At 47.1% G+C, this 25,806-nt stretch overlaps 1 protein-coding gene across 8 annotated transcripts in view; it reads left to right on the forward strand.

Annotated features, from left to right (window-relative positions):
- Window positions 1-25,806, forward strand: part of FGD3 (FYVE, RhoGEF and PH domain containing 3) — a 65,497-nt gene that overhangs the window by 23,525 nt on the left and 16,166 nt on the right. For 4 of the 8 annotated variants that reach the window (XM_067041139.1, XM_067041136.1, XM_067041138.1 and 1 more), the window contains 9 exons: window positions 5,166-5,349; window positions 6,383-6,902; window positions 16,905-16,994; window positions 17,929-18,065; window positions 19,666-19,822; window positions 21,026-21,164; window positions 21,755-21,813; window positions 24,567-24,713; window positions 25,058-25,150. In XM_067041139.1, coding sequence (XP_066897240.1) covers window positions 6,432-6,902; window positions 16,905-16,994; window positions 17,929-18,065; window positions 19,666-19,822; window positions 21,026-21,164; window positions 21,755-21,813; window positions 24,567-24,713; window positions 25,058-25,150 — 1,293 coding nt within the window. In that variant the 5' untranslated portion in view covers window positions 5,166-5,349; window positions 6,383-6,431. The remainder of the gene's footprint in view (window positions 1-5,165; window positions 5,350-6,382; window positions 6,903-16,904; window positions 16,995-17,928; window positions 18,066-19,665; window positions 19,823-21,025; window positions 21,165-21,754; window positions 21,814-24,566; window positions 24,714-25,057; window positions 25,151-25,806) is intronic. The other 4 variants (XM_067041140.1, XM_067041141.1, XM_067041143.1 and 1 more) reach the window with 2 other exon arrangements.

Consider the following 25,806-nt stretch of genomic DNA (forward strand, 5'->3'; position numbering starts at 1 on the left):
GGGAAGCCCCAAGCAGAGTCTTAATATTTATCCTTTTGTGTCTGGGTTGTTTCACTCAGCACGTCCTCGAGGTTCTTTCATGTTGAAGTAGGCTTCCAGCTTTTGGCCACTGTGAATAATGCTGCTCTGAACCTTTGTTCACATGTGAACAGAGGGCAAACATCTATTTGAGTCTCTGCTTTCAATTCTTCTGGGAGAAATGCGTGCTTGAGGACATAAGGGATTCATGTTGGAATTTGGTGTTGAAACAAATGCAGCTTCTCTAAGAAAAGCTGCAGCACACCTAGGAGCTTTAGGACCCCCACCTACCTCACACCCCCACTGTCCAGCCTGCAGGCCCCTGCCCACTCACCAGTATCCCAGTACTAGAACGGACAGGTAACTTTCTTCTTTTTTGTTTTTCCATAATATCTAAGTTTTCTTTAAAAAAAAATGACCCATCACTCATGCAGTTTAAAAAAATAACAGTAAGTTTTTAAAGTGATGGTGTGAACTGTTTGGGGAACATCTGATCAGGGCATCCCAGCAAGCTGGGTAGGTGCTGTGCTGATCCATCTCCTTTCCTCTGCACTCTGCTGGCCCCATCCCGTGCCGAGGTCCCATTAACCCCAGCGAATTTTGAAGCATGTGGCACCCCACAGTACCTGTGTCCATCTCTGTGTTCTCAGCACACAGGATGGAGAATGCAGACTGTACCAGCTGCAGCCAGAGCACTTCCTGGGCTGAGGCCCCAAGGCAAGTATTGCGCTTCTGGATCCTGACACTGGAGTGCAGGCACCACTGGGTCACGGGGCAGCTTTGCTGACATGTCATTGATTGTTGCATCTGGCATGGCCAGCGCAGCCAGACCTTTGTCACTGCTGATACAGCCTTGTGGGTTTCTTCAGCCTTGTCTCCCAGCCTGCAACAACCTGCATGCAGGAGTGTGCAGCACAGCAGTTTCTGGTATTGCCCTATGGTGCTTTCAGTATTGTTTGGATTACCTCCTTCACGTAACCAACCACCTGGATATGGTAGGGTAAAGAGCAACCCCACCGAAGATTGTCATCTCTCATGATTCTGGGGCTCTTGGGGTGCATTCCCATGGCTCTCCCTCAGGGTTTCTCTGGGACTGTCGCCAGTGAGGGCTGGAACTGTTTCAAAGTCTTCTTCTCAGGCTCACACATCTGATGGCTGCTGCCAGTTGCCAGCTGGGGCCCCATGTGCCTTGGCCACTAAGCCATGTCAGTGACAAGACATCCGAGGTCTCTGCCCACTTGGGGCCTCCAGGGTACCAGGTGACAGGCAGCAAGTGAGATGGGCATAATGGTGGTTTTAGGGGGGGCTCCTACACTGTTTCCAAGGTGGGGACGTCCAGCAGCAGGTGGAGCGGACTTGTGGCCCATCTGTAAGACTATCCCTGCCCATCTCAGGCAGCTACCAAGTGGTTCAGAGACTCCAGGGCAGGCACCACAGCATTCATGCTACCCCATCCACTGGCTGCTGTGGATGGAGCCACTTAACGGTCCACAACGCACTGGATAGTGGGGCACATTTAATTTTTCTGTACTTCTCCTGTCCCCACACCTCCCCCAGTCCCAGGTTTGGGGCCTTTGATGCTGGGTGGTGGCGGCCTCGGGTGTCAGGGGCCCTGGGTCCTGAGTTCGGCAGCAGGCTCAACTCACCTAGGGTGGGCTCTCTCAGCTCAGGGCTTCTAAAGGGAGAGCTGAGTGGCTGGGAAGACAGAAATGACCAATGCTCCTTGGCTCCTCCGTGATTACACGTCCCTGGCCTTGGGCACATCAGAATGAGCCCAGAGACCAGGCCAGGGGTTTCAGAGCAGCATGTCTGGGGGACCCAGCTCCTGGGTGCTGATTACCCCAGGCCAGCATGGCCAGGGTCAGCCTTGGCATCCTTGTCTGAAACGTGGAATGTCACCCACCTTGGTGATTGTGACTGAGCAAGGGTACAAAAGCACTCAGCACATCTCCTGGCACATGGGGTGTGTGGGTCTGTATATATAATTGGATATAGGTTTATATGTATTTGTGTATGTGTGCATGTGCATATGTGTATACACGTGTGGAGGCATGTGTGTGTTTATATGTGTGTATGTTGGGCACCCTTGAACATGTGTCTCCTCTCCCCCAACTCTACCCTAGCCCCCGGCTCCTCTGAGCAGTGTGGAGGGGAGGTTGGGACTGGACTGGGCTGCCCTGCACTCACTTTGGCCTTGGACAGGCAGCAGGGAGACCAGTCCTGAGGTAAGCGAGGCTGTGGGCTGTATCCTGTGGCTTCTCAAATCAGATCAGAGAGTCATCTGATCTTTAGGAAGGTTGCTCTGCAACCAGGACCTCCCTCCACCACGTACTCTACTCCCTGGAGGGTGTCTTTATGCTGAGCCCTGGGCTTCCCACTCTGGCCAAGCATGGTTCAGCTGCCCTTGCACTAAAACCCTTGGAAGATAAGATGGTCATGGCTAAAGGGCCTCCAGAGGAAAGGCACACTTCCTCCCTTTGAAGGTCATCCAGGCAGACCAGCCTCCCCAGGCTCTGGGCCTGCCATACCCCTCACCACCCTCCTCTACATGATTCATTGTCCCTTCTGTAACAAGGAAAATGACACTTGGTGAGTGTCAGCAACTCACCAAGTTTGCACAGCTTGGAGGTATCCGATATTCCACAGGGTATAATCAACATACAATTAACTGCATATGTTTAAAATGTCCAATTTGACGTTTCAACATACACATATACACCTGTGAAAGTGTCGCCACTGCCAAGATGATGAGCACAGCTGTCACCCCTTGAAGGCTTCGCTGTGTTCCATTGTAACCCCCACACCACACCTACCCCTCCTTCCAGGCAACATCCCTGTCTGCTTTCTGGCACCACATGTTAGTGTACATTTCCTAGAATTCTATGTAAATGAGAAAAAATAGGTGCCTTTTCTTTTGTCTGTCTTCTTTCACTTGGCATGATTATTTCTAGATTCATCCATGTTGTTCAGAAGTATTCTCTTTTCCTCTAAATGTTTGAAAGATTTGTGTAGAATTGGTATCAATTTTGGTCATGATTTTTCTCAAATATTTTTCAAGCTCATTCTTTTTTTGAGACTCCACATATATGTTCTGGTTACACAGATATTATGCTGCTTAAAGTTTTTCCACATCTCACAATTCATTCTCGCTCTTTCATTTTAGATAACTTCTATTGTCTCTCTAAACTCACTAATTTTTCTTCTACAATATCTAATCTTCCATCAATCTCTTCCAGTGGGTCTTGATCACACTTTGTGATTTTCATCTCTAGAAGTTGGATTTGCATCTTTTTTTTATTCTTCATGTTTCTACTGACCTTTTAAATATAACGCGGGTAACTGCTGCCGCCTTAATGACCTTGTCTGGTAATTTTAACATCTGTATCATATGTGGGTCAATTTCAACTCACTGCCTTTTTCTCCTCACTATGGGTTGTGTATTCCTGCCCTCCGTGTCTGATAATTTTTGGTTGGATGCCAGACACTATAAATCTCACCTTACTGGATGCTGAATATGTTTGTGCTCTTATAATTGTCCTTGTTTAGGCACTGTTTAGGAAGGCATTGTTTAGGGTGGCAGTTAAGTTGTTTGTAAACAGATGGACTTTCCTGTTAAAATTCATCAGTATTTGTTAGGTGGTACCTGAGCAGAGCTCACCGTGGGGCTAGTTATACCCCACACTGAGGCAAGACCCTTCCAAGTTCTCTAATTCCCTGTGGATCTTGGGGTTTCCAGTCTAGCTGGTGGACACAGGCATATTCCCCACCCTGTGTGAGCACCAGGTGATGTTCCCTCTGACCCTCTCAAGTAGATCTTTCTCCAGCATTGCAGTTTCCTCACACATGCACTGAGCCATCTCTGAGGGCCCTTGTCAGCTCTCTGCGCTCTCTGTGCAGCTCTCTCTCTAGTGCTCTATCCTGTGACCTCCAGCTGCCTTCGTGTTCCTGGACTCCCAGCTCTGTCTCCTTACTCAGGGGTCTACCTGGGATCCCCTTCTCTGGGCAGGAAGCTGGGGTGAGAGAAGGATCACTGCATTTGTACCCACCTCTCAGGAGCACCGCGCTTTGCTGCCTGGTGTAAGGTGTCTCTCAACTGTTGTTTCGTATGTTTTATCCATGATTTGGTTATTTCCAGTGAGAGAGTATCTCCAGTTTCTGTTATTCCATCTTGACCAGAAGCAGGAATCCCTGAGGTGTGATTGCAGCAGGCTCCACCTGGCACCAGATGGCCGCATTGGACACACCAAAGCTGAGTGTGTGGCTTGCATTCCATCTGGCATATTTTGACTGCTGTGTCATGTCTGATTTCCTGAAACTGGAGTTTATCACCTGTGCTATGAGAAAAATGCAGCAAAGCATGCATTTTCTGTTTAGAAATCTTGATATTTCTCCCCATTAAGCTCTTTAAGAATGTGGCAGTAGCCAATACTAAATGTGCACCCTGCACTGGTTTTGGTGTCACTTAAAGAAAGGTCCACTCAGAAGAAATCTGACTGCACTGGAAGGAAGAGCGCGGGAGACTATGACAGGGTCTGGAGTTGGTGCTTAACTCCTGGGGCCTCGCCAGCCCTCAAGGCCATGCATGCACAGAGGTGGCTCATGCTTTTCTTCTGAGCACACTGTGACAGGAGGCCCTTCTGCTGCATGGATGGTCGAGGGTCAGGCTTCAGGACACCTTTTTGGTTGTGTGTGCTGCGGGGAGGGGAAACTGCATCTCCACCGATGGTTCTTTATTTTGTTTAGCAAGGGAGGAAGGGAATGTGTGAAGAAGCCACTGGCAGCAGAGCTGAGTGAGTGCCTGTGTCTGGGAGGGCGTGTGGAAATGCCAGCCAGCTCTCCTCAGACACAGTGGGCACTGCACACTCAAGGGGACCCTTTCTCCCTGAGTCACTGCATGACTGGGGACAAGCTCAATTCTGGCCCCAGTTTTAAGCCAGGGCCTAGAAGCTGCTGAACGGGGGCCAGGGACTCAGCCATGTTCCATCCACCTGCAGACCTCTATGACCTGCCCGGGGGTCTCCTGCACTGGGTGGTGGCATGAAGATGCCCTTCCATATTCTCCCTTGAGCACTGGGTCTGTCACCCACGCTGCTCCAAGTGCCAGTGGAGAAGGTGGTTTTCATTCTCCTTTCACATTTTTTTTTTAGAACCTCCTGAACTGCTCCACTTCAAAACTGCTGGGCAAGAAAAAGATTTTCAGCAAATCCCCCCAGACCCCCAACCCTGTACAAGGCCTGGGCTGGCCAACTCAAACGACCTGGAACGCAGCCAGCAGGGAGCCTGGCACCCACCCTTCCACCTCAGTGTCCTTGTGGAGTCTGACAGCCTCAGGTAACCCACCTATTGCCCAGGAATAAGTGACTGCTGCTCCTGGTCCCTGGCCTCCTCTGCAGCTCCACTGGGGGTTCAAGTGGAAGATTCTGGGGAATGTCAATCTCCTCCCAGTCTAGTCTCACCTTTGACCCTCTCTGTGCACCTAGACTGACACTTGAAGGTGTCTTTCCTCCATGAGGGTTTCCAGAAGAGGCACCATGTGAGGGCATGACGTAGCTCCAGTGCTTAGCAGGAAGAGGAATTGGGGACCAAGATCCATCCTCCTCAGGCTCCAGGTGTCTAGGAAATGACAGGTCATCTGTCAGAATATCGACAGTGATATTGAGGGAGGGTCTCGATGGGGATCCTGCCTCACCTCAGAGCTACATGGCAGGATAGACTGCCACAGACGCTAAAGCATAGTACAGACCAGATTCACTGTGCTTGTGATGGTTATTGCTATTCTTTGTTGCTCAGCGCCCATGGCTCACGGGCCCAGCCGCTCCGCGGCATGTGGGATCTTCCCGGACCGGGGCACAAACCCGTGTCCCCTGCATTGGCAGGCGGACTCTCAACCACTGAGCCACCAGGGAAGCCCTATCGCTATTCTTTTACACATATATTCTGAATTCATTGAGGGGCAGGTAGCTTCACGCTACAGAATTCATCCCTCCCTCTCCTTTTTTTTCTTTCGCTCTCTCTTTTTTCTTTCTTTCTTTCCTTCCTTCTTTCCTCCCTTCTTTCCTTCCTTCCTTTTTCCTTTCTTTCTCTCTTTCTTTCTCTCTCTTTCTTTCTCACTCCCTCCCTCCCTCCTTCCCTCTCTCTCTTCCTTCTTTGTTTTAATGAAGAAATTTATTTTTAGAATAAAATGCTTTCCATTGGCCATTGCCCCAAAGCCTGCTTAGTCAGGACCCAGCTGAGGCTGGCCAGGGTGTTCACTTCACACTCAGCCCCAGCCCCCCTCCTCCATGTTGAGTTTCTCCAGAGGGCCCCACCTGGGGGCTGATCCTTGGCCCAGCTGGCATTGACTGCACTCATTTCTCCCTGACAGGAAGCCCCGGGCTGGCCCCTCACAGAGCTCAGAGAACTCAACTTTGAGGATGGAGCCAGGAGGGGGTTCTTCAATGCCCCCAGCCCCCATTGCCACCCGGGGGGAGCCAGATGCTGGGCCTAGCAGCTCCTCCCTGGAGCATACAAGCACAGACCCAGGGAAGCTCCGAGCGCTCCCTGTTGGGCCTGAAGCCCACTGCGGTGACCCTGCCTCCGGGAGCCCTGGAAGCAAGGCCTCTGCGGGGGACATGGGCTCTGTGGGTGAGCCCAGCAGCGGCACTAAGATCCCTAACCGGGACAGCGGGATAGACAGCCCCTCCTGCAGCGTGGTCGGCGAGCACTTCTCCTGCGAGGATGGCAGCGAGGCGGGCCCAGGCCCCACCCTCAAAGGGCTGCACCTGGAGACAGCCCCAGGTGGCAAGGCCCCACGGGAGGAGGCCGATAGCGATATGGGCGAGGGCAGCAGCGAGGAGCCAGACCCCGAGAATAGCCCCTTGAGGGCTGACGCGGATCCAGCCAAGGTAGGCCACCTCTCCGTCCCAGGTGTCAGGGGTTGCAGAGCTCTCCTCCGAGGGTATTTGAGGTTTACAGTGCCATCACCCAGGCCTGGTGCCATTAGCAGAGTGTACACTCAGACACCATGCTCAGAGAAGCCCCTGCTATGGGTTGGCGGGCAGGCCCTGGGGAAGGACCATGCAGGCAGGGGTCTCCCTGACACATCAGACAATGATCTCACTCCCAAGCCTTAGTTCCATGGCCCCACAGTGGCACAGGGACCCCACCCCAGGGTGGCTGTGGCGGTCCATCTTAGCGGAAACAGTGCTGCCACCACTCTTTGCCAGTGCTTGCTGCCTGCCTTGCAGAGCCCCCATGAGGAAGACAGCATGCTTGTCACCTCATTTTATGAATGGGGAAACCCCAGGGTTTCCCATGGGGTGTGGCAGAGGCAGGAAGGGAGCCCAGGCATGTGAGGGGAGCCCCGTGCAGATGGCCCCGGGAAGCAGGTGTGGGGGCTTGGCCTTGCAAGAAAGCTCATCTGTGTCCCTTTAGCATTTTGCGCTCTGGGCTCTACACTGGGACTTGTGGGGACATGGAAGTAAAGCCGATAGCCCCGGCTTAGAGAGACCGCCTGTGCATGGGAGGAGAACAGCGTAGGTAAGCTGCAAGTGACTGGGTCCCAAGACAAGCACAGGTGGCATTTGGCCAGGGTCAGACCCGCTGGCTCCTGGCAGAGATGGTATGGACTAACATGGCCGCATCAAGAGGCAGGCTTAGTGGGCAAAGGGCAGCCACAGGCCTGCACTGTTGAAAGCCAAATTCTCAGCGAGTGGGCTGGGGGCATGTTTTAATCTAAGTTTTATTATTATTCAGGAATGGTGAAGCCAACAAATCAGGAGATGACTGCCATTTGAAGACAGTTTATGACTCATAGTTCCCGAGAGGAGGGGGGCGCACCACACGGTGGGGAAACAGAGGGAAAAGCACCAGGGTAGGGCAGGAGGCAGAGGGAGTGGAAATTGTGAGCAAGAGTCTTTTTTTAAATCACGTAATGATTGTATTCTTTTAATTGAAGTATGGTTGATGCACAAATACTATATAAGTTACAGTAGAGTCTTTATTGCGGTTTCTGAGGAGAGGGATGGGTGAGACAGGGTAAGCAGGCTTAAGATTGGCCAGTTTGAATAATTTCAGTGGGTTCTGTGCACAGGGGCTGTCTCTGGATAGCTCACACCTGGACCTGTGTAATTAGGGCAGGGGAATAGGGGAAAAGCTAGTATAAAGAAGGTGGTTGGGTGTGGGCTCTGGATGGGTTGGTTTGCACTTGAAAGACATTCTTGCCAGCGAATCCTTTACATCTCTAGGAATCAGCGAACCCTGGGACAGACAGTCCCTCCAGGGTCAGCAAGGCTCCAAAGTTTTGGTATCAGGATAATGCTGGTCTCATGGAATGAGTTAGGAAGTGTTCCTTATTCTTAAATTTTTTGGGAAAAATTTGAGAACAATGGTATTAATTTACCAGTGAACCTATGTGTGTTTCTGGGGTTTTTTTTGTTGGGAAGGTTTTTTTTGTTTGTTTGTTTGTTTGTTTGTTTTTGCGGTATGCAGGCCTCTCACTGTTGTGGCCTCTCCCGTTGCGGAGCGCAGGCTCCGGACGCGCAGGCTCAGCGGCCATGGCTCACGGGCCCAGCTGCTCCGCAGCATGTGGGATCCTCCCGGACCGGGGCACGAACCCCTGCCCCCTGCATCGGCAGGCGACTCTCAACCACTGTGCCACCAGGGAAGCCCTGTTGGGAAGCTTTTTATTGCTTATTTAACCTCCTTACTTGTTATTGGTCTGTGCAAATTTTCTATTTCTTCATGACTCGGTCTTGGTAGGTTGTGTGTTTCTAGGAATTTATTTTAGCTTATCCAATTGTTGCCATTTAATTGTTCAGAGCCGTCTCTTCTGATCCCTTGTATTCAACTGTGGTATTAGTTGTAATATTTTCTCTTTCATTTTATTTATTTGAGTTCTCTCTCATTTTTTTGGTAAGTCTAGCTAAAGGTTTGTTAATTTTATCTTTTCAAAAAACAATTCTTAGTTTTGTTGGGTTTTTCCCATTGTTTTTCTACTCTCTGTTTCATTTATCTCTGTTCTAATCTCTAGTATTTCCTTCCTCCTGACTGCTTTGGGTTTAGTGTGTTCTTTTTCTAATCTTGAGGTGTAAAGTTAGGTTGTTGATTTGAGATCTTTCTTCCTTTTACATGTATGCACTTACAGCTATAAACGTCCCTCTTAGTACTGCTTTTGCCACATTCCATAAGTTTTGATATATTGTGTTTTCATTTTCATTTGTCTAAAGCTATTTTCTAAGGTCCTTTGTGACTTCTTTGACTCCTGTTTAAGTGCGTATTGTCTAATTTCTACATATCTGTGGATTTTCCAGTTTTCCCTGTGCTGTTGATTTCTAGTTTCATTCTGTTGTGACTGGACAAGATATTTTATATGATTTCAATCTTCTTGAATTTGTTAATACTTGTTTTGTGGCCTAACACATGGTTTGACCTGGAGAATGTTCTGTGTGCACTTGAGAAGAATGTATGTTCTGCTGTTGTTATATGGAGTGTTCTGCATATGTTTGTTAGGTTCATTTGTTCTACAGTATTATTCAAATCCCCTGCTTCCTTATTGATATTTTGCAAGTCCTATCCAGTATTGAAAGTAGAGTACTGACATCTCTTACTATTCTTCTGTTGTTATATGTTTCTTGCTTCAATTCTGCCAAAGTTTGCTTCATATATTTAGGAGCTCTGAGGTTTGATGAATAAATATTTATAATTGTTATATCTTCTTGGTGAATTTGTCCTTTTAACATTATATAATGTCTTTCTTTGTATTGTGTAATGTTTTTTTTATTTAAAGTCCATTTGTCTGATGTAAATATGGCCACTCGTGATCTGTTTTGTTTACCATTTCCATGAAATATCTTTTTCCATCTTTCACTTTCTGCCTATGTATGTCCTTAAATCTAAAGTGAGTTTTTTGTGGGTAGCATATAATTGGATTTTTTTAACCTGTTCAATCAATCCATGTCTTTGGATTGGGGAGTTTAATTCATTTACATTTAAAGTAATTACTGGTAGGGAAGGACTTACTATTGCCTTTTTCATTGTTTTCTGTATGTTTTGTAGCTTTTTTGTCCCTCTCTTACTGCTTTCCTTTTTTAAGTTTAATTGATTTTTTTTAATAATATGCTTTGATTCCCTTCTCATTGCCTCTTGTGTATATTCTATATATATTTTCTATTGCAATTACATAAAATAAAGTTATAGTATTTTATTTTTTTAAAGATCTTCTGTCTGCTTTTTATTTTTTTATTGGAGTATAATTGCTTTACAATGTTATGTTGGTTTCTGTTGTATAACAAAGTAAATTAACTATATGTATACATATATCCCCTCCCTCTTGGACCTCTCTCCCACCCACCCCCATCCCATGCATCTAGGTCATCACAGAGCACTGAGCTAAGCTCCCTGTGCTATACCACATGTTCCCACTAGCTATCTATTTTACACATGGTAGTGTATTTATGTCAAACCTAATCTCCCAATTAATCCCACCCTCCCCTTCCCCTCCCCCATGTCCACATGTCCATTCTCTACATCTGCGTCTCTATTCCTGCCCTGAAAATAGGTTCATCTGTACCATTTTTCTAGATTCCACGTATATGCAGTAATATTTGATATTAGTTTTTCTCTTTCTGGCTTACTTCACTATGTATAACAGACTCTAGGTCCATCCACATCTCGACAAATGACCCAGTTTGTTCTTTTTTATGGCTAATATTCCAATGTATAAATATGCCACATCTTCTTTATCCATTCATCTGTCGAAGGACATTTAGGCTGTTTCCATGTCATGGCTATTATAAATAGTGCCGCAATGAACATTGGGGTACATGTGTCTTTTTGAACTATGGTTTTCTCAGGGTATAAGCCCAGTAGTGGGATTGCTGGGTCATATGGTAGTTCTATTTTTAGTTTTCTAAGGAAACTCCATTCTTTTCTCCACAGTGGAGGTATCAATTTACATTCCCACCAACAGGGCAAGAGGGCTCCCTTTTCTCCACACCCTCTCCAGCATTTATTGTTTGTGACTTTTTGCTGATGGCCATTCTGACTGGTGTGAGGTAATACCTCATTGTAGTTTTGATTTGCATTTTTCTAATAATTAGTGATGTTAAGCATTTTTTCATCTGTATAGCGTTTTATTTTAAGCTGATAAAAACTTAACTTCAATGATATACAAAAACTCTACTCCTTTACAGCTCCCCCTCCCAGACACTCTATGTTATTGGTGTCACAAATTATGTATTTATATATATAGTATGCAATTTCACTTAGATTTATAGTTTTTAAATGTTTTTGTCCTTTTTGTGTTACTTTCTGCCAAAATTATGATAGTACAGCTTACTATATTTGTTCATGCATTTATCTTTATTGAAGAACCTTATATTTTTGTACAGCTTCATGTTGCTATCTACCATCTTTTCACAACTTGAATGACTTACTTTAGCATTTCTTGTATGGCAGGTCTAGTGATAATGAACTCTTTATCTTCTGTTTATTTAGGAAAGTCTTAATTTCTTCTTCATTTTTAAAATTTTTATTTTATTTTGTTTTATTTTATAAATTGTAGTATAGTTGCTTTACAATATTGGGTTAGTTTGTGCTATACAGCAAAGTGAATCAGCTATATATATATACATATATCCCCTCTTTCTTGGATTTCCTTCTCATTTAGGCCACCACAGAGCACTGAGTAGAGTTCCCTGAGCTATACAATAGGTTCTCATTAGTTATCTATTTTATACATAGTATCAATAGTGTTTATATGTTAATCACAATCTCCCAATTGATCCCATCTCCCCCTTCCCCATTGGAATCCATGCGTTTGTTCTCTACTTCTGTGTCTCTATTTCTGCTTTGTAAATAAGATTGTCTATACCAATTTTTTCAGATTCAATATACATGCATTAGTATATGATATTTGTTTTTCTCTTTCTGATTTACTTCACTCTGTATGACAGTCCCTAGGCCCATCCATGTCTCTACAAATGACCCAGTTTTGCTCCTTTTTATGGCTGAGTAATATTCCATTGCATATATGTACCACATCTTCTATATCCATTCATCTGTCGATGGACATTTAGGTTGCTTCCATGTCCTGGCTATTGTAAATAGTGCTGCGATGAACATTGGGGAGCATGTATCTTTTTGAATTATGGTTTTCTCAGGGTATGTGACCAGTAGTGGGATTGCTGGGTCATATAGTAGTTCTATTTTTAGTTTTTTAAGGAATCTCCATACTGGCTGCATCAATTTACATTCCCACCAACAGTGCAAGAGGGTTCCCTTTTCTCCACACCCTCTCCAGTATTTATTGTCTGTAGTTGTTTTTTTCTTCTTCTTTTTGGCTGCTTTGGATCTTCATTGCTGTGCACAGGCTTTCTCTAGTTGCGACGAGCGGGGGCTACTCTTCACCGAGGTGTGCGGCCTTCTCATTGTGGTGGCTTCTCATTGTGGAGCATGAGCTCTAAGTGCACAGGCTTCAGTAGCTGTGGCTCACGAGCTCTAGAGCACAGGCTCAGTAGTTGTGGTGCATAGGCTTAGTTGCTCTGTGGCACATGGGATCTTCCTGGACCAGGACTTGAACCCATGTCCCCTGCATTGGCAGGTGGATTCTTAACCACTGCACTACCAGGGAAGTCCTATTGTTTGTAGATTTTTTGATGATAGCCATTCTGACGAGTGTGAGGTGATACCTCATTGTAGTTTTGACTTGCATTTTTCTAATAATTAGTGATGTTGAGCATCCTTTCATGTGTTTGTTGGCCATCTGTATATCTTCTTTGGAGAAATGTCTATGTAGATCTTCCGCCCATTTTTGGACTGGATTGTTTGTTTTTTTGATATTGAGCTGCGTGAGGTGCTTGTATATTTTGGAGATTAATCCTTTTTCAGTTGCTTCATTTGCAAATATTTTCTCCCATTCTGAGTGTTGTCTTTTCATCTTGTTTATGGTTTCCTTTGCTGTGCAAAAGGTTTAAGTTTCATTAGGTCCCATTTGTTTATTTTTGTTTTTATTCTCATTACTCTAGGATGTGGGTCAAAAAAGGTTTTGCTGCAATTTATGTCAAAGAGTGTTCTTCTTATGTTTTCCTCCAAGAGTTTTATACTGTCTGGCATTACATGTAGGTCTTTAATCCATTTTGAGTTTATTCTTGTGTATGTTAGGGAGTGTTCTAATTTCATTCTTTTACATGTAGCTGTCCAGTTTTCCCAGCATCACTTATTGAAGAGGCTATCTTTGCTCAATTGTATATTCTGGCCCCCTTTGTCATAGATTAGGTGACCATAGGTGTGTGGGTTTACCTCTGGGCTTTTGACCCTGTTCCATTGATCTATATTTCTGTTTTTGTGCCAGTACCATCTGTTTTGATTACTGCAGCTTTGTAGTATAGTCTGAAGTCAGGGAGCCTGATTCCTCCAGCTCCAATTTTGTTTCTCAAGATTGCTTTTGCTATTTGAGGTCTTTTGGGTTTCCAAACAAATTGTAAAATTTTTGTTCTGGTTCTGTGAAAAATGCCCTTGGTAATTTGATAGGGATTGCATTGAATAGGTAGATTACTTTGAGTAGTATAGTCATTTTCACAGTGTGGATTCTTCCAATCTGAGAACATGGTATATCTCTCCATCTTTTTGTGTCATCTTTGATTTCTTTCACCAGTATATTATCGGTTTCTACGTACAGGTCTTTTGCCTCCTTTGGTAGGTTTTTTTCCTAGGTATTTTATTCTTTTTGTTGCAATGGTAAATGGGATTGTTTCCTTAGTTTCTCTTTCTGATCTTTCATTGTTACTGTATAGGAATGCAAGAGATTTCTGTGCATTAATTTTGTATCCTGTAACTTTATCAATTTCATTGATTAGGTCTAGTAACTTTCTGGTGGCATCTTTAAGATTTTCTGTGTATAATATCATGTCATCTGCAAACAGTGACAGTTTTACTTCTTCTTTACCAATTTGGATTCCTTTTATTTCCTTTTCTTCTCTGATTGCCGTGGCTAGGACTTCCAAAACTATGTTTAATAATGTTGGCGAGTGTGGGCACCCTTGTCTTGTTCCTGATTTTAGAGGAAATGCTTTCAGTTTTTCACCATTAAGAATAATGTTTGCTGTGCATTTGTCATATATGGCCTTTATTATGTTGAGGTAGGTTCCCTCTATGCCCACTTTCTGGAGAGCTTTTATCATAAATGGGTGTTGAATTTTGTCGAAAGCTTTTTCTGCATCTATTGAGGTGATTATATGGTTTTTATTCTTCAATTTGTTAATATGTGTATCACATTAATTGATTTGTGTATATTGAAGAATCCTTGCATCCCTGGGATAAATCCCACTTGATCATGATGTATGATCTTTTTAATGTGCTGTTAGATTCGGTTTGCTGCTATTTAGTTGAGGATTTTTGCGTGTATGTTCATCAGTGATATTGGCCTGTAATTTTCTTTTTTGTGATATGTTTGTCTGGTTTTGGTATCATCTTCTTCATTTTTGAAAGATGGCTTTGTTGGATACATATTCTTGGTTGAGGGTTTTATTTTTTCTTTCAGAACTTTAAATTTATCATCCCACTCCTCCCACCCCCTTTTTTAAAATTATAATGTGTCCCAGTGTGGTTCTTTGGATTTATCCTATTTGGAGTTCTGTGAGCTTCTTGAATCTGTATGTCCATTTCTTTCCTCATATTTGTGACATTTTCAGCTACTAATTCTTCAAGTACTCTGTACTTGACTCCCAAAATGCATATATTGGTCCCTTGGGTAGTATCCCATAAGTTTCTTAGGCTCTCTTTGCTTTCTTCATTGTTTTTTCTTTTTGTTTCCCTGATTTATGATTTCAAATGACCTAGCTTGAACTTTTCAGTCTAGTTATTGCAATTTTCAGTTCTAGAGTTTCTGTTTGGCTCTTTTTAAAAAATAGTTTGTATCTCTTAATTGATATTCTCATTCTGTTGATGCATCACTTTCCTGATTTCACTTAGTTGGCTGTGTTCTTTTTTAGTTCATTGAGCATCTATATGACAGGTATTTAATATTTTTTACAGGCAGCTCATAGAGCTATGTTTCTTTAGGTTTGGTTTCTGGAATTTTATTTTGTTCCTTTAATCACACTATGTTTCCCTGTTTCTTTGTAATTTTTTGCTGGAATTTGGGCATCTGAAAAACAACCATCTCTCTAGTCTTCGCATACTGGCTTTGTGCAGGGAAAACCTTAGCCAATCAGGCTGGAATTTCTAAGACCTATTAAAATTTTTCTGATCTCTTGCTCCCCTGGCATCTGCCTGCAGAACATCAGCTCTAACATGCTGCTTGCCTCTGTTTTCAAACTCTGGCACTGGTCATGACAGCATTCCAAATCAGGCAAGACAGAAACCAGTCCCTCAGGCAGCTTCCAGATGAGCCAAAACTTTGGATGCACAGTTCACTCCTTTGTTTCCATCCTGAGGGAGGAGCCCTAGTTGGTGGGGAGGAGATTTCTTCCCAGTTGTGCTGTGCTATGCTGCATGGGGGAGGAACACAAAACGGTGTTCCAAACATGCCAATTTTCATTCTCTATTTGATAGAATCTCTTCTTAGTTTTACAATGCCTTGGAAGCTGTAGCTTCTCAGCTGGTCTCCAGAGTTTTCACAGAGGTATTCTTGTTTGTATATTGTTAACTCATGTGTGAGGGAAGAAGGGCCTATAACTTTCTTTTTTTAAAAAAAATATATTTTCTTTTTTTTTTTTTTTAAATATATTTTCTTGAAGTATAATTTATTTACAATGCTGTGTTAATTTCTACTGCACAGCAAAGTGATTCAGTTATATATATACATATATTTTTTTAAAATATTCTTTTCCATTATGGTTTATCACAAGATATTGAATATAGTTCCCTGTGCTATACACTAGAACATTGTTGTTTATCCATTCTATATATAGTAGTTTGCATTTGCTAATCCCAAACTCCCAATTCATCCCTTCCCCCACTCTGGCAACCACAAGTCTGTTCCCTATGTTTGTGAGCCTGTTTCTGTTTCATAGATAAGTTCATTTGTGTCATATTTTAGATTCCACATATAAGTGATATCATATGGTCTTTCTCTGTCTGGCTTACTTCACTTAGTGTGATAATCTCTAGCCCACGTTGCTACAAATGGCATTATTTCATTCTTTTTAATGGCTGAGTAATATTCCATTGTATATATGTACCACATCTTCTTTATCCATTAATCTTTTGATGAACATTTAGGTTGTTTCCATGTCTTGGCTACTGTAAATAGTGCTGAAATGAACATTGGGGTGCATGTATCTTTTTGAATTATAGTTTTGTCTAAACATATGCCCAGGAGTGGGATTGCAAAATCATATAGCAACTCTATTTTTAGTTTTTTGAGGAACCTCCATGGTGGCTGCACCAATTTACATTCCCAGTGTAGAAGGTTTCCCTTTTCTCCACACCCTCTCTAGCATTTCTTATTTGTAGACTTTCTAACAATGGCCATTCTGACCAGTGTGAGGTGGTACCTCATTATGGTTTTGATTTGCATTTCTCTAATAATTAGCAATGTGGAGCATCTTTTCATGTGCCTGTTGGGAGGGCCTGTAGCTTTCTAATCTGCCACCTTGCTGATGTCACTCCACCATATATTTTGATGTGGCTATTGCAGCTCCTCTGTAGTTAAAGCACCAGGAAGATAGAGTTCTCTCTGGGCTGCAGAAGGTTTGCAGGGGGGTGGTAGAAACTATTATGTCTTCCCCAGAAACCTCCCTGGAAATTCCATCTGCGAGAACTGAGCCCCACATCCCAGTCCCAGCAGCCTCCTCTGGTCTTTTGGGGCCCCTGGTCATCCCTGGCATACAGCGGGTAGCCTTTGTCATATGCTGCCTCTCCAAAACTCATCTTCCCCAGGTGAGCTATGGCTCTTCTCTTCACAGTGCTCTGAGCCCCAGAAGCTGCTCCACATTGCCCAGGAGTTGCTGCACACTGAGGAGACCTACGTGAAGCGTCTGCACCTGCTAGACCAGGTAGCCCTCCTGGCTTGGGCCTGCCTTTGTCCACTTCCAGAGTTTCAGTGGGCAGTTTCAGAGGCAAACTTTCTATCTTAGCATTGGCTAGGGCTTGCAGTTGGAGTATGACTGACATGAATATTAAAACTTGGACAAATTTAAGTCTCCTCCAGAAAGTCTTAGTTTTTGCTTTCAGAACTTGTGGCTCTGGGGCAACGGTCTCATCCAGTCACCTTGGGGTTTTTTCCTTCTTGGCGGTTAAATTATCTGAGCATGTAAATGGCCTCTGGACATCTTTCTGCATAAATAGTTGGGACAGTGGGTGGCACTCTCTCTGTCCACCTGGTAATGTGGGGTTTATGAGCACAGGAAGTAAAACTCCAACAGAAACTGGGTTTTTGTTTTTGTTTTGTTTTTTCGCGGTACACGGGCCTCTCACTGTTGTGGCCTCTCCCATTGCGGAGCACAGGCTCCGGACGCGCAGCCTCAGCGGCCACGGCTCACCGGCCCAGCCGCTCCGCGGCATGTGGGATCTTCCTGGACCAGGGCACGAACCCGTATCCCCTGCATCAGCAGGTGGACTCTCAACCACCGCACCACCAGGGAAGGCCAGAAACTGGGTTTTGACAGGTGCTGCTTCTGTTTGTAGCTCACAAAGCAAAGAAAGGAAATCAGGACCATCCATTTCCCTTGAAAGGCAGATGGAAGAAAGTTGGCCTGTCCCCATCTAGAGGGGACTGTCCCGGCCTCACTCCCAATTCTTAGCCATAAGTAAGCTTGCTTTAAGACCATAAGTTTCTTTGAGCCAGTTTGATGAAGTGGAAGGTTCACTAAGAAAACATAAGGCAATGGCAGCCTCTCTTGAGCTCCCATACCTGCAGCAGAAGCATGATCGTAACCATCTGCAGTGACCCCCACTCAGTGACCACTTCATGGGCTTCTCCATGCCCAGGTTTTCTGCACCCGACTGATGGAAGCAGGGATCCCTTCGGAAGTCACCACAGGCATCTTCTCTAACATCTCCTCCATCTATTGCTTCCACGGGCAGTTCCTCCTGCCTGAGCTGCAGACACGGATCATGAATGAGTGGTAAGTACAGCTCATGGTGCCTGGGAAGTGTAGGCGCTGGCATCTCCCAGGGAGTTTGGCTCCAATGCCCTTAGTGGTTGAGGGTCATGGTGACACTATTGCAGTGGTTTTGTTAAATCCTCTCTGCCAAGCAGCCTCTAAATCTGGGGGTTGTATGCCCAAAAGCCAGGAGGCACCTGGGGAGCCTGTCTCATAGTGCCCTGGGCTCTCTTTCTGTAGGGTCCTGGGCCAACACTGACCCCAAGCCCTCTCAGTGTCTTAGCTTCTTCATCTGCAAATTAAAGGGACTTTAATACCTGCTCAGGGCTTTGTGGAATTTAAATGAGGTTTGCCATCTGCAAACACCAGTGAATAGACAGTGCTTATTGGTTTATTTTCCCTCCTAGTGTATATTGCACCTCTGCTTTAAAAAATGAGATGTTTTTCTTCCTCAGCAGTGTCCCCAGAGGGCTGTCCATCTGTCCCTCTGCCGCTTCCCTTCATTTGTAGCAGAGGGACTGCCAGATGTAAGAAATGATAATAAAACATTACAGGCATGGCCCTCAGCTTGCCATTCTCCACATTATGTGCTTCCCCCTCTGTTCTGGGTGCTGCTGCAGCTTTGCTTTGGGGTCTCTGCTGTCTCCCCTCTTCACTGGCCTGGCTTGAGACAGTGTGTGGTTCTCCTGTGGTAAGAGGAGAAGAGGCCATTCTCCAAGCTGCAGCCAGGCCAGGGAGAACACAGAGGCCAGGGGGCTTGATTGGGGATTGTCCCTGCACCTGCAAGGTTCAGCGAGGGTCCAGGGCAATCTGTAAATATTTAGAAAGACATGTTCCACCTGCAGAGCAGGTTATACTGTGTCCAAGGCCATGAGGTTAAAGCTCAGGGCTAGATTGGCTTTCTGGCTGATGCAGTGCACACCTGCTAGATACAAGTTTTCTCCTCAAGGCCCTGGAGAAACTGTGAGCGCACAGACACTCCTTGTATAATAATGGTGCGAGAGTCCAGCAGCTTGCCCATCTGTCTTCACAGGTGGTGGGCCTTTGAGTGCACGTTCCTAGTAATGCTGCAGAGGATGACTTTATGCATATGCCTTTTTTTCTTCTTTTTGATTATTTCTTTAGGATAAATCCCCCACAGTTCCAAGGTCAAAGGTTATTAATATATTTTCTGCTCCTTGAAATTTATTTCCAAATCGCTGTCCAAACCATTCATTATTACACAGTGCTACTTTCCCATGACATTGCCAGAGTTAGATTGCCCCATTGTTCCTAATCTTTGCTCATATAGAAGTATAATGGGGTTTTCTTGATTCTTTTTGATAACTGTGGCTCATCATTAAAGTGATTCCATTATTACTAACAACTCCTGGTTTTGAGCAATCGTTCTATGACTGCACGGTTGAAGTACTTTACATGATCCTCTAGGTAACACACTATTTTCCATCCCATGTGATACAGGGGAGGAAAGGAAGGCTTAGGGAAGTTGACCAGTTTGCCCACCATCACACAGAGCTGGGAGTCAGGCCATTGTCCCATAGGTCCCTGGTGAAGTCCCTGTCTCACCCTGGCCCTTCACTGGAGCTGTTTGTCTGACGATCTCACTCACTCCCCCACAAAGGGATACAAACCCCCGGCTTGGAGACATCCTGCAGAAGTTGGCCCCATTCCTCAAGATGTATGGTGAATATGTCAAGAACTTTGACCGGGCCGTGGAGCTGGTGAGCACCTGGACCCAGCGCTCACTGGTATTTAAGGACATTGTCCAAGGCATCCAGGTAGGGCAGTCCCACCTCTGCTTCATGGACACAGTGCTGGGTTTGTGTTTCAACATGGAGAAAATCAGTAAAATTGTGGGATGTGTCCAGATGCTCCATTGATGCTTTGATCCTTAAAATAACTTCCAGAGACAAATCATCATTCTCATTTCATGGGTGAGGAAATCGTGGCTCAAAAGGTTTGTGCCATCTGTGTCATCACAAACTATTATTCAATAGGACCTGGATCCAAACATGCTGGTCCCCCACCACAGCATCCCCCAATGGCTAGTGGAAGCACTTAGGAAAACGTTGCATTGATCTTTTCTTTCTCTTTTTCTGCAAACAGCCTGTTCACACCTCTGGTTGCTGTTGTCTTCTGCCATGTTGGTCTTTTTCTTACTGATTCATGAGGTTTTTATATGTTAAGAATGTCAGCGGTTAACTGTCAAATGTGTTGCAAATTATTTTTCTCTATTGATGTTTTATTTTTTAACTTTATGTACGATTTTGTTTTCATACAAAATTTTGGACTTTTAATTAGCCACATTCACCAATTTTAAATAAAGTAATTCTTTAAAAAATATTTTAAGTATGTGCCACATGCACATACATGCATACACGCACACACGTAATACATAGACACATGTGCATATGTCTACATACACATGTGTTCACACATGCATACGTGCACCTACATTCCTCACTGTACCCTGAAGGGTTAATGGGCACAGAGTCTCTCTGTGCTGAGGGTTTGGAGGCCAGGCTCGGATTGGGGGTGGCCCCTCGATAACATTCTGTGTTTTCCCCAGATCCCACTGTAATCAGGTCACCCATGATTTCTCAGCATAGTGTCCTAGATCCCCCTGCATCTCAGCATCCCTGTCCCTCCCCAGAGAGTATAGCTCTGATACTATCAGAGTGTTTCCTTCTCCCCTTTTGCCTGCACTCCTTGCACGCTCACCCTCTCACTTATGTCTGGGCCCTCCCAGCTGTCGCACAGCAGTCTCCAATGAGGATGTGTATAAAAAGGCCAGCGCTGGGTCTACAGCAGGCCTGCCTGGGGTCCAGCTCCTCACTCCATCGTTCAACCTCTCCAAGCCTCCGTTTCCTCTGCTGTAAGATGTGGCCTGCAGTCAGTTGGGTACGGTACTCCAGGCAGCCTCCTGGGGGATCCACATGTGTGTCCGTGGGTGCCCCACACTGCCTCTATCTCCCCCACAGAAGCAGGAGATGTGCGGAAACCTGACGCTGCAGCACCATATGCTGGAGCCCGTGCAGAGGGTCCCCCGCTATGAGCTGCTGCTCAAGGACTATCTGAAGAGGCTCCCAGAGGAGGCCCCAGACTGGAAGGATGCAGAGAGTGAGCCAAGCCGGCCACAGGCTGAGGGGCTCCTGGGCAGTGGGAGCTGGGGCCCCTGCTGAAAACCCATATTGAGAGTGGCAGAGAGTCAGAGACAGAAAGAGAGAGACAAAGAGATAGAGACAGAGAGACAGATAGAGACAGAGAGACGGAGAGAGCTCCAAGTGACCCCTAAACAAGGAGGTGACCGAGAGTCTGAGTATAAGGGAAAACCGCCCCTGCCCCCACTGCAGTGCGAGGGGTGGATGATGGTTCTGTGGAGGGGGCTGCTAAGTGTTGGCAGAGCTTAGGCCTCACGGAGGACCTTATGGGGCTGGCAAGGCTGCTGCTGGTGCATGCGCAGCAGCTGGCAGGCAGCATGGGGCAAGGTCTGCACAGGGGAGTGGCATGCCAGCCCTGGTGGGCCCCCAGCAAATGGGATGCATCTTCAGGGTCGCACCCCCACACCCAGGGCCAGGTCTCATGAGCAGTCTGGTACAGCCGTGGGAAAGGGCAGGAGCAGGGCAGAACCTGACACGAAGCCTCGTGGGGCGACTACCTGGGTGGAGCCACCAGGCGCCCTGCAGCTTGACTCTGTCTTCTTCCTGCAGGGTCCTTGGAGCTCATCTCCACAGCTGCCAACCACTCTAACGCTGCCATTCGGAAAATGGTGAGTGTGGGTGACCCTGGAAGATGCCCGAGGGACCAGTAGTTTGGGGCAGGGAGGGCACAGGGTGGGCCAGGTACTGTCGGCATGCATACTCACCCACCTGTTCCCCAGGAAGACAGAGGCTCCACTGAGAGCCAGACAGGCCTGTCCCTTACTAGCTTGGTGATTGCTGGTAAGTTATATAGTGCTCCATGCCTCGGTTTCCCCATCTGTAAAATGAGGTCACTGACAGACTCTGTCTCATTGGGCTGTTGTGGGGATTAAATCACTCTACATAAAGTGCTCAGAACAGGACCTGGCATAATTTAGTGTTAGCTCTTGGTGTTAGCATCATTCATTTGTTCGTTCATTCACTTACTGAAGCTCTGTCAGCTGGGGCTGCTCTAACAAAGTATTGTAGGCTGGACAGCTTAAACAGCAGACATTTACTCTCACCATTCCGGAGGCTGGAAGTCCAAGACCAAGGTGCCGGCAGATTTGGTTCCTGGCTTGTAGACAGCCACCTTCTCGCTGTGTCCTCACATGGCAAAAAGAGAGAGCAAGCTCTCTGGTGTCTCTCTTAATAGGGCTCTAATCTCATCATGGCCCCACCCCATGACCATGACCTCATCTAAACTTAATCACCTACCAAAGGCCCCACCTCCAAATACAGCCTGAAGGTGGAGGACATGGTGTCCTCTTGTTGATCTAATGCCCCCGAGTAATAGGCTCTGCTGATGGGGAGGACTCCTAGCCCATACCAATGCCTTTTGACCCAGTGGGCCCTGTCTTCAGAGGCCCTTGTTTGGCCTGCACACTGCCTGGACATGGTGTAAGAATTTCTAAATCCTTGTCCAGAATTAGAGATCAGGTCATTTCACAGGAGAATCCAAATTCCTGGCTTTACTGGAAAACTCTGAAAACCCCAGGCCCACACTACAACCTGGGACGAGGCGAGGTGCCCCCTAAGTGGGCCGGCTCTCCAGGCTGCCACAGTCCCTACCCAGCCCTGGTTGCCTCAGTCCTGAGACCTATTTACTTTCACATGGGCACTGTTGTTTTTTGAGAGGAAAAAGAAAGTGAAATATTTCTTTGACCCCACATCTCTCGAAAAGGAGAAATGAGAGATGGGACGCCTGTTTGGGGGCAGCTCTTGCTATGTGTGGTCCACGTCCTATGTCCTCATTACCTGCCTGTCCCCGGGATTGGGTCTGGAGCCCCCAGACCAGATGCATCTGAGGTCAAGCCCACAGTGGGGCACCCATGGCAACCTAAAGAGGTGACATTTCACTCTAGATCCTTTTTATCTAATTTCCCCTTTTTTCCCTCCCCAAGACTAAATCTAATGGAGGAGAAAGAGCTGCTTCATGGAACTCCGTGGTCATGAGCTCACACAGAGCCCATGGAGGAGCCCCCATGGGCCTACATCTCTGAGGGGCTTGGGGTGGACTCCTGTCCCACAATAGCATGTCCACCGTGTGGCAGTTCTCGCTCCAAGTCTGGTGAGGCCTCTGTGACCAGCAGGGGGCTCTGGTCAGGTGTGGGGGAAGGCTTATCAATGTGTGCTCATGGGACCCTCTTCATGCTTCCACCTGTCCATCCCTAATCCCCTCAACCTGGACCACCACCCCAGCCTCCCCACCTCCAGTCTCCCTAGTCTCTGATCCGTACGTCTCTACTCAGAGCTTTCTATGGGTTGCTTATTTTGTCACTCCCTGTCCAGAACCCTCCTGGCCTGCCACTGCCTCACAGGTACACACATAAGCTCTCCTACATGCCCACTGCATGCCCAGCCCCCAGGACACACAAGGCCCTTTGGCCCTGCCTTGCCTGCTCTTCCTCACTCTCCATGCTGGCTCCCCCTCCTGCTCCCATGCCCACATCTACCACTTGTTTCCACACCAGAGGCAGAAGAGCTACCAAGCCAGCCTGCTTCCAGGGAGTGCAGGCTAAGATTGGTCAGGTCCAAGAGCAGTGGCTGCTGTAGCATGGTGGATCCATGCTTCTTGTTGCTGGGTTAAGGTTCCTGTAGGCTCAGCTCTGCCTTTTGCTGAGTTCACTCCTTCATTCCTGGCTCAAGCCCCTGGTCAGGGCCTATGGCCTCTTGGCCCAGAGCTGGAGCAATGAGCTGCCTACCCTCTCCCCTCACACCACAAGGGTGCTGGTTGGCCATATGACCACACAACCAGCCTCAAGAACAGAGGGAGATGACCTGCGGATAGGCAGAGGTCTGGTCTCATCATGGCCCTGGGCCATCTGAGGGTGGAGCAGGAAACCAGGTAAGGCTACCACAAGAGGGGATGACTGTCCAGGGCAAAAGCTGCAGCTGCCCAACATATGTCCTCTGACCCAACGCCCTTCACTGTGAAGGCTAAGAGAGCCAGTCCCAGTTCTCTAGCTGAAACATCTCCAGCAACTCACTTGATTTCTCTGTGCCTCTGTTTCTCTGTCTATAGATTGAGGATAGTAATGGCATCTGCCTCTTAAGGCCGGTGCTAGAATTAAATTAATTAATACCCACATTGTGTTTAGAACAGGGTGTGGCACATAGCACTGGTGCTAACGGTTGTTATTATTTATTACTCTCTGCAAGGTGAACCTCTGTTCTTCAAGGCTCCTGTTTTCCCTCCCACCGTTGTCAGCAGGATCGTGGTCCCATCTTGGTTCTGGACCACACTTGCAGGGCAGGGTTCCCCACACCTCTGGGTCCCCAGCCCTGGCAGGCCTCCAATCCCTGTGGTTGTGCAGCTGCCTGAGCCCCGTGTCTCTCTCAGGAGAAAATGCACAAGCTCTTGGAGGTGTACGAGAGACTGGGTGGGGAGGAGGACATCGTCAACCCTGCGAACGAGCTGATCAAGGAGGGCCACATCCAGAAGCTATCAGCCAAGAATGGCACCACCCAGGACCGCCACCTCTTCCTGGTGAGCCCCCATCCGGTCACACCCAGCCCTGCCCAGTCCTGCCCAGCCCAGCTGCAGAACCACGCCCGTGCCACGCCACACCCAGCCCAGGTGCAGAGCCTGGGCCTACCCAACCACTCAACCACACCCTCACCCAACCCAGGCCCAACCAGCTGCAGAGCCCCGCCCCACTGCTAAGCCACTCCCCCAGTCCAACCCCCAGCGTGCCCTCACCACGCCCACATTCAGCCCAGCCCCGCCTAGCCCTGCCCACTCCTGCCAGAGCCACGCCCAACCTCCCCCCTGGGGTGCTCCTCTGTGGAGTCAACCACCCCTCACCCCATACCTGCCCGTCACTATCGCAGTTCAACAGCATGATCCTTTACTGTGTGCCCAAACTGCGGCTCATGGGCCAGAAGTTCAGTGTCCGGGAGAAGATGGACATTTCTGGCCTCCAGGTGAGTGAGCCCCTCCCACCGATCTGTTCCCCTGGGAAAGCACAGAGCAGGTGTAGAGACACAGCGTTTTAGCCACCAAAGCACTCACTGCTGTGCAACTGGTTCCCTGCCTGCTTCTCTGAGCCTTGCTTCTATCCTGACCCAGGCGTGGGGGAACATCTCTGAGGGCACCTTGGCCTAGCATCCTGGGCTGAATGGGCGGGATCCCCTGTCCCTCCACTTGGCCTACCTGCCAGTGCGCTGCTGGCTTCATGTTGGCAGGATGAAGGACAATGCCAGGACCTGGGCCATCTCCTGTCCCCTGCGAAGTCGGCCCTAAGGGCCCCATTTACAGACTCTTAAGGGAAACTTGGGGTGAATGCAGATGGGGTGCCCATCCTGCCTGTTCCCTGGTCCTTGGTCCCATGCTCTCTCCACTCCTGCACCAATTTGGAGCCCAGAAGAGGTTCTGCAGGCACTTGTACCCAAGGTCCAGATGACCTGTTGTCCCTGCTGTCCCTATTCCTTGAGTCTATCGATGTCTTGTGCTGTGGGGCTGCTAGAGCTGGAGTCAGTCCCCCTCTCCTGTGGGGGAGTGCTTTGAATTAACGGGCACTCCAAAAATACTGGCTAAATCAAAGTATTTCGTTATTCTAAAAAGTGAAGCGTTGCATTAG

This window comes from Kogia breviceps, chromosome 8, assembly GCF_026419965.1.
Source record: "Kogia breviceps isolate mKogBre1 chromosome 8, mKogBre1 haplotype 1, whole genome shotgun sequence".
Classification (NCBI taxonomy): domain Eukaryota; kingdom Metazoa; phylum Chordata; class Mammalia; order Artiodactyla; family Physeteridae; genus Kogia; species Kogia breviceps.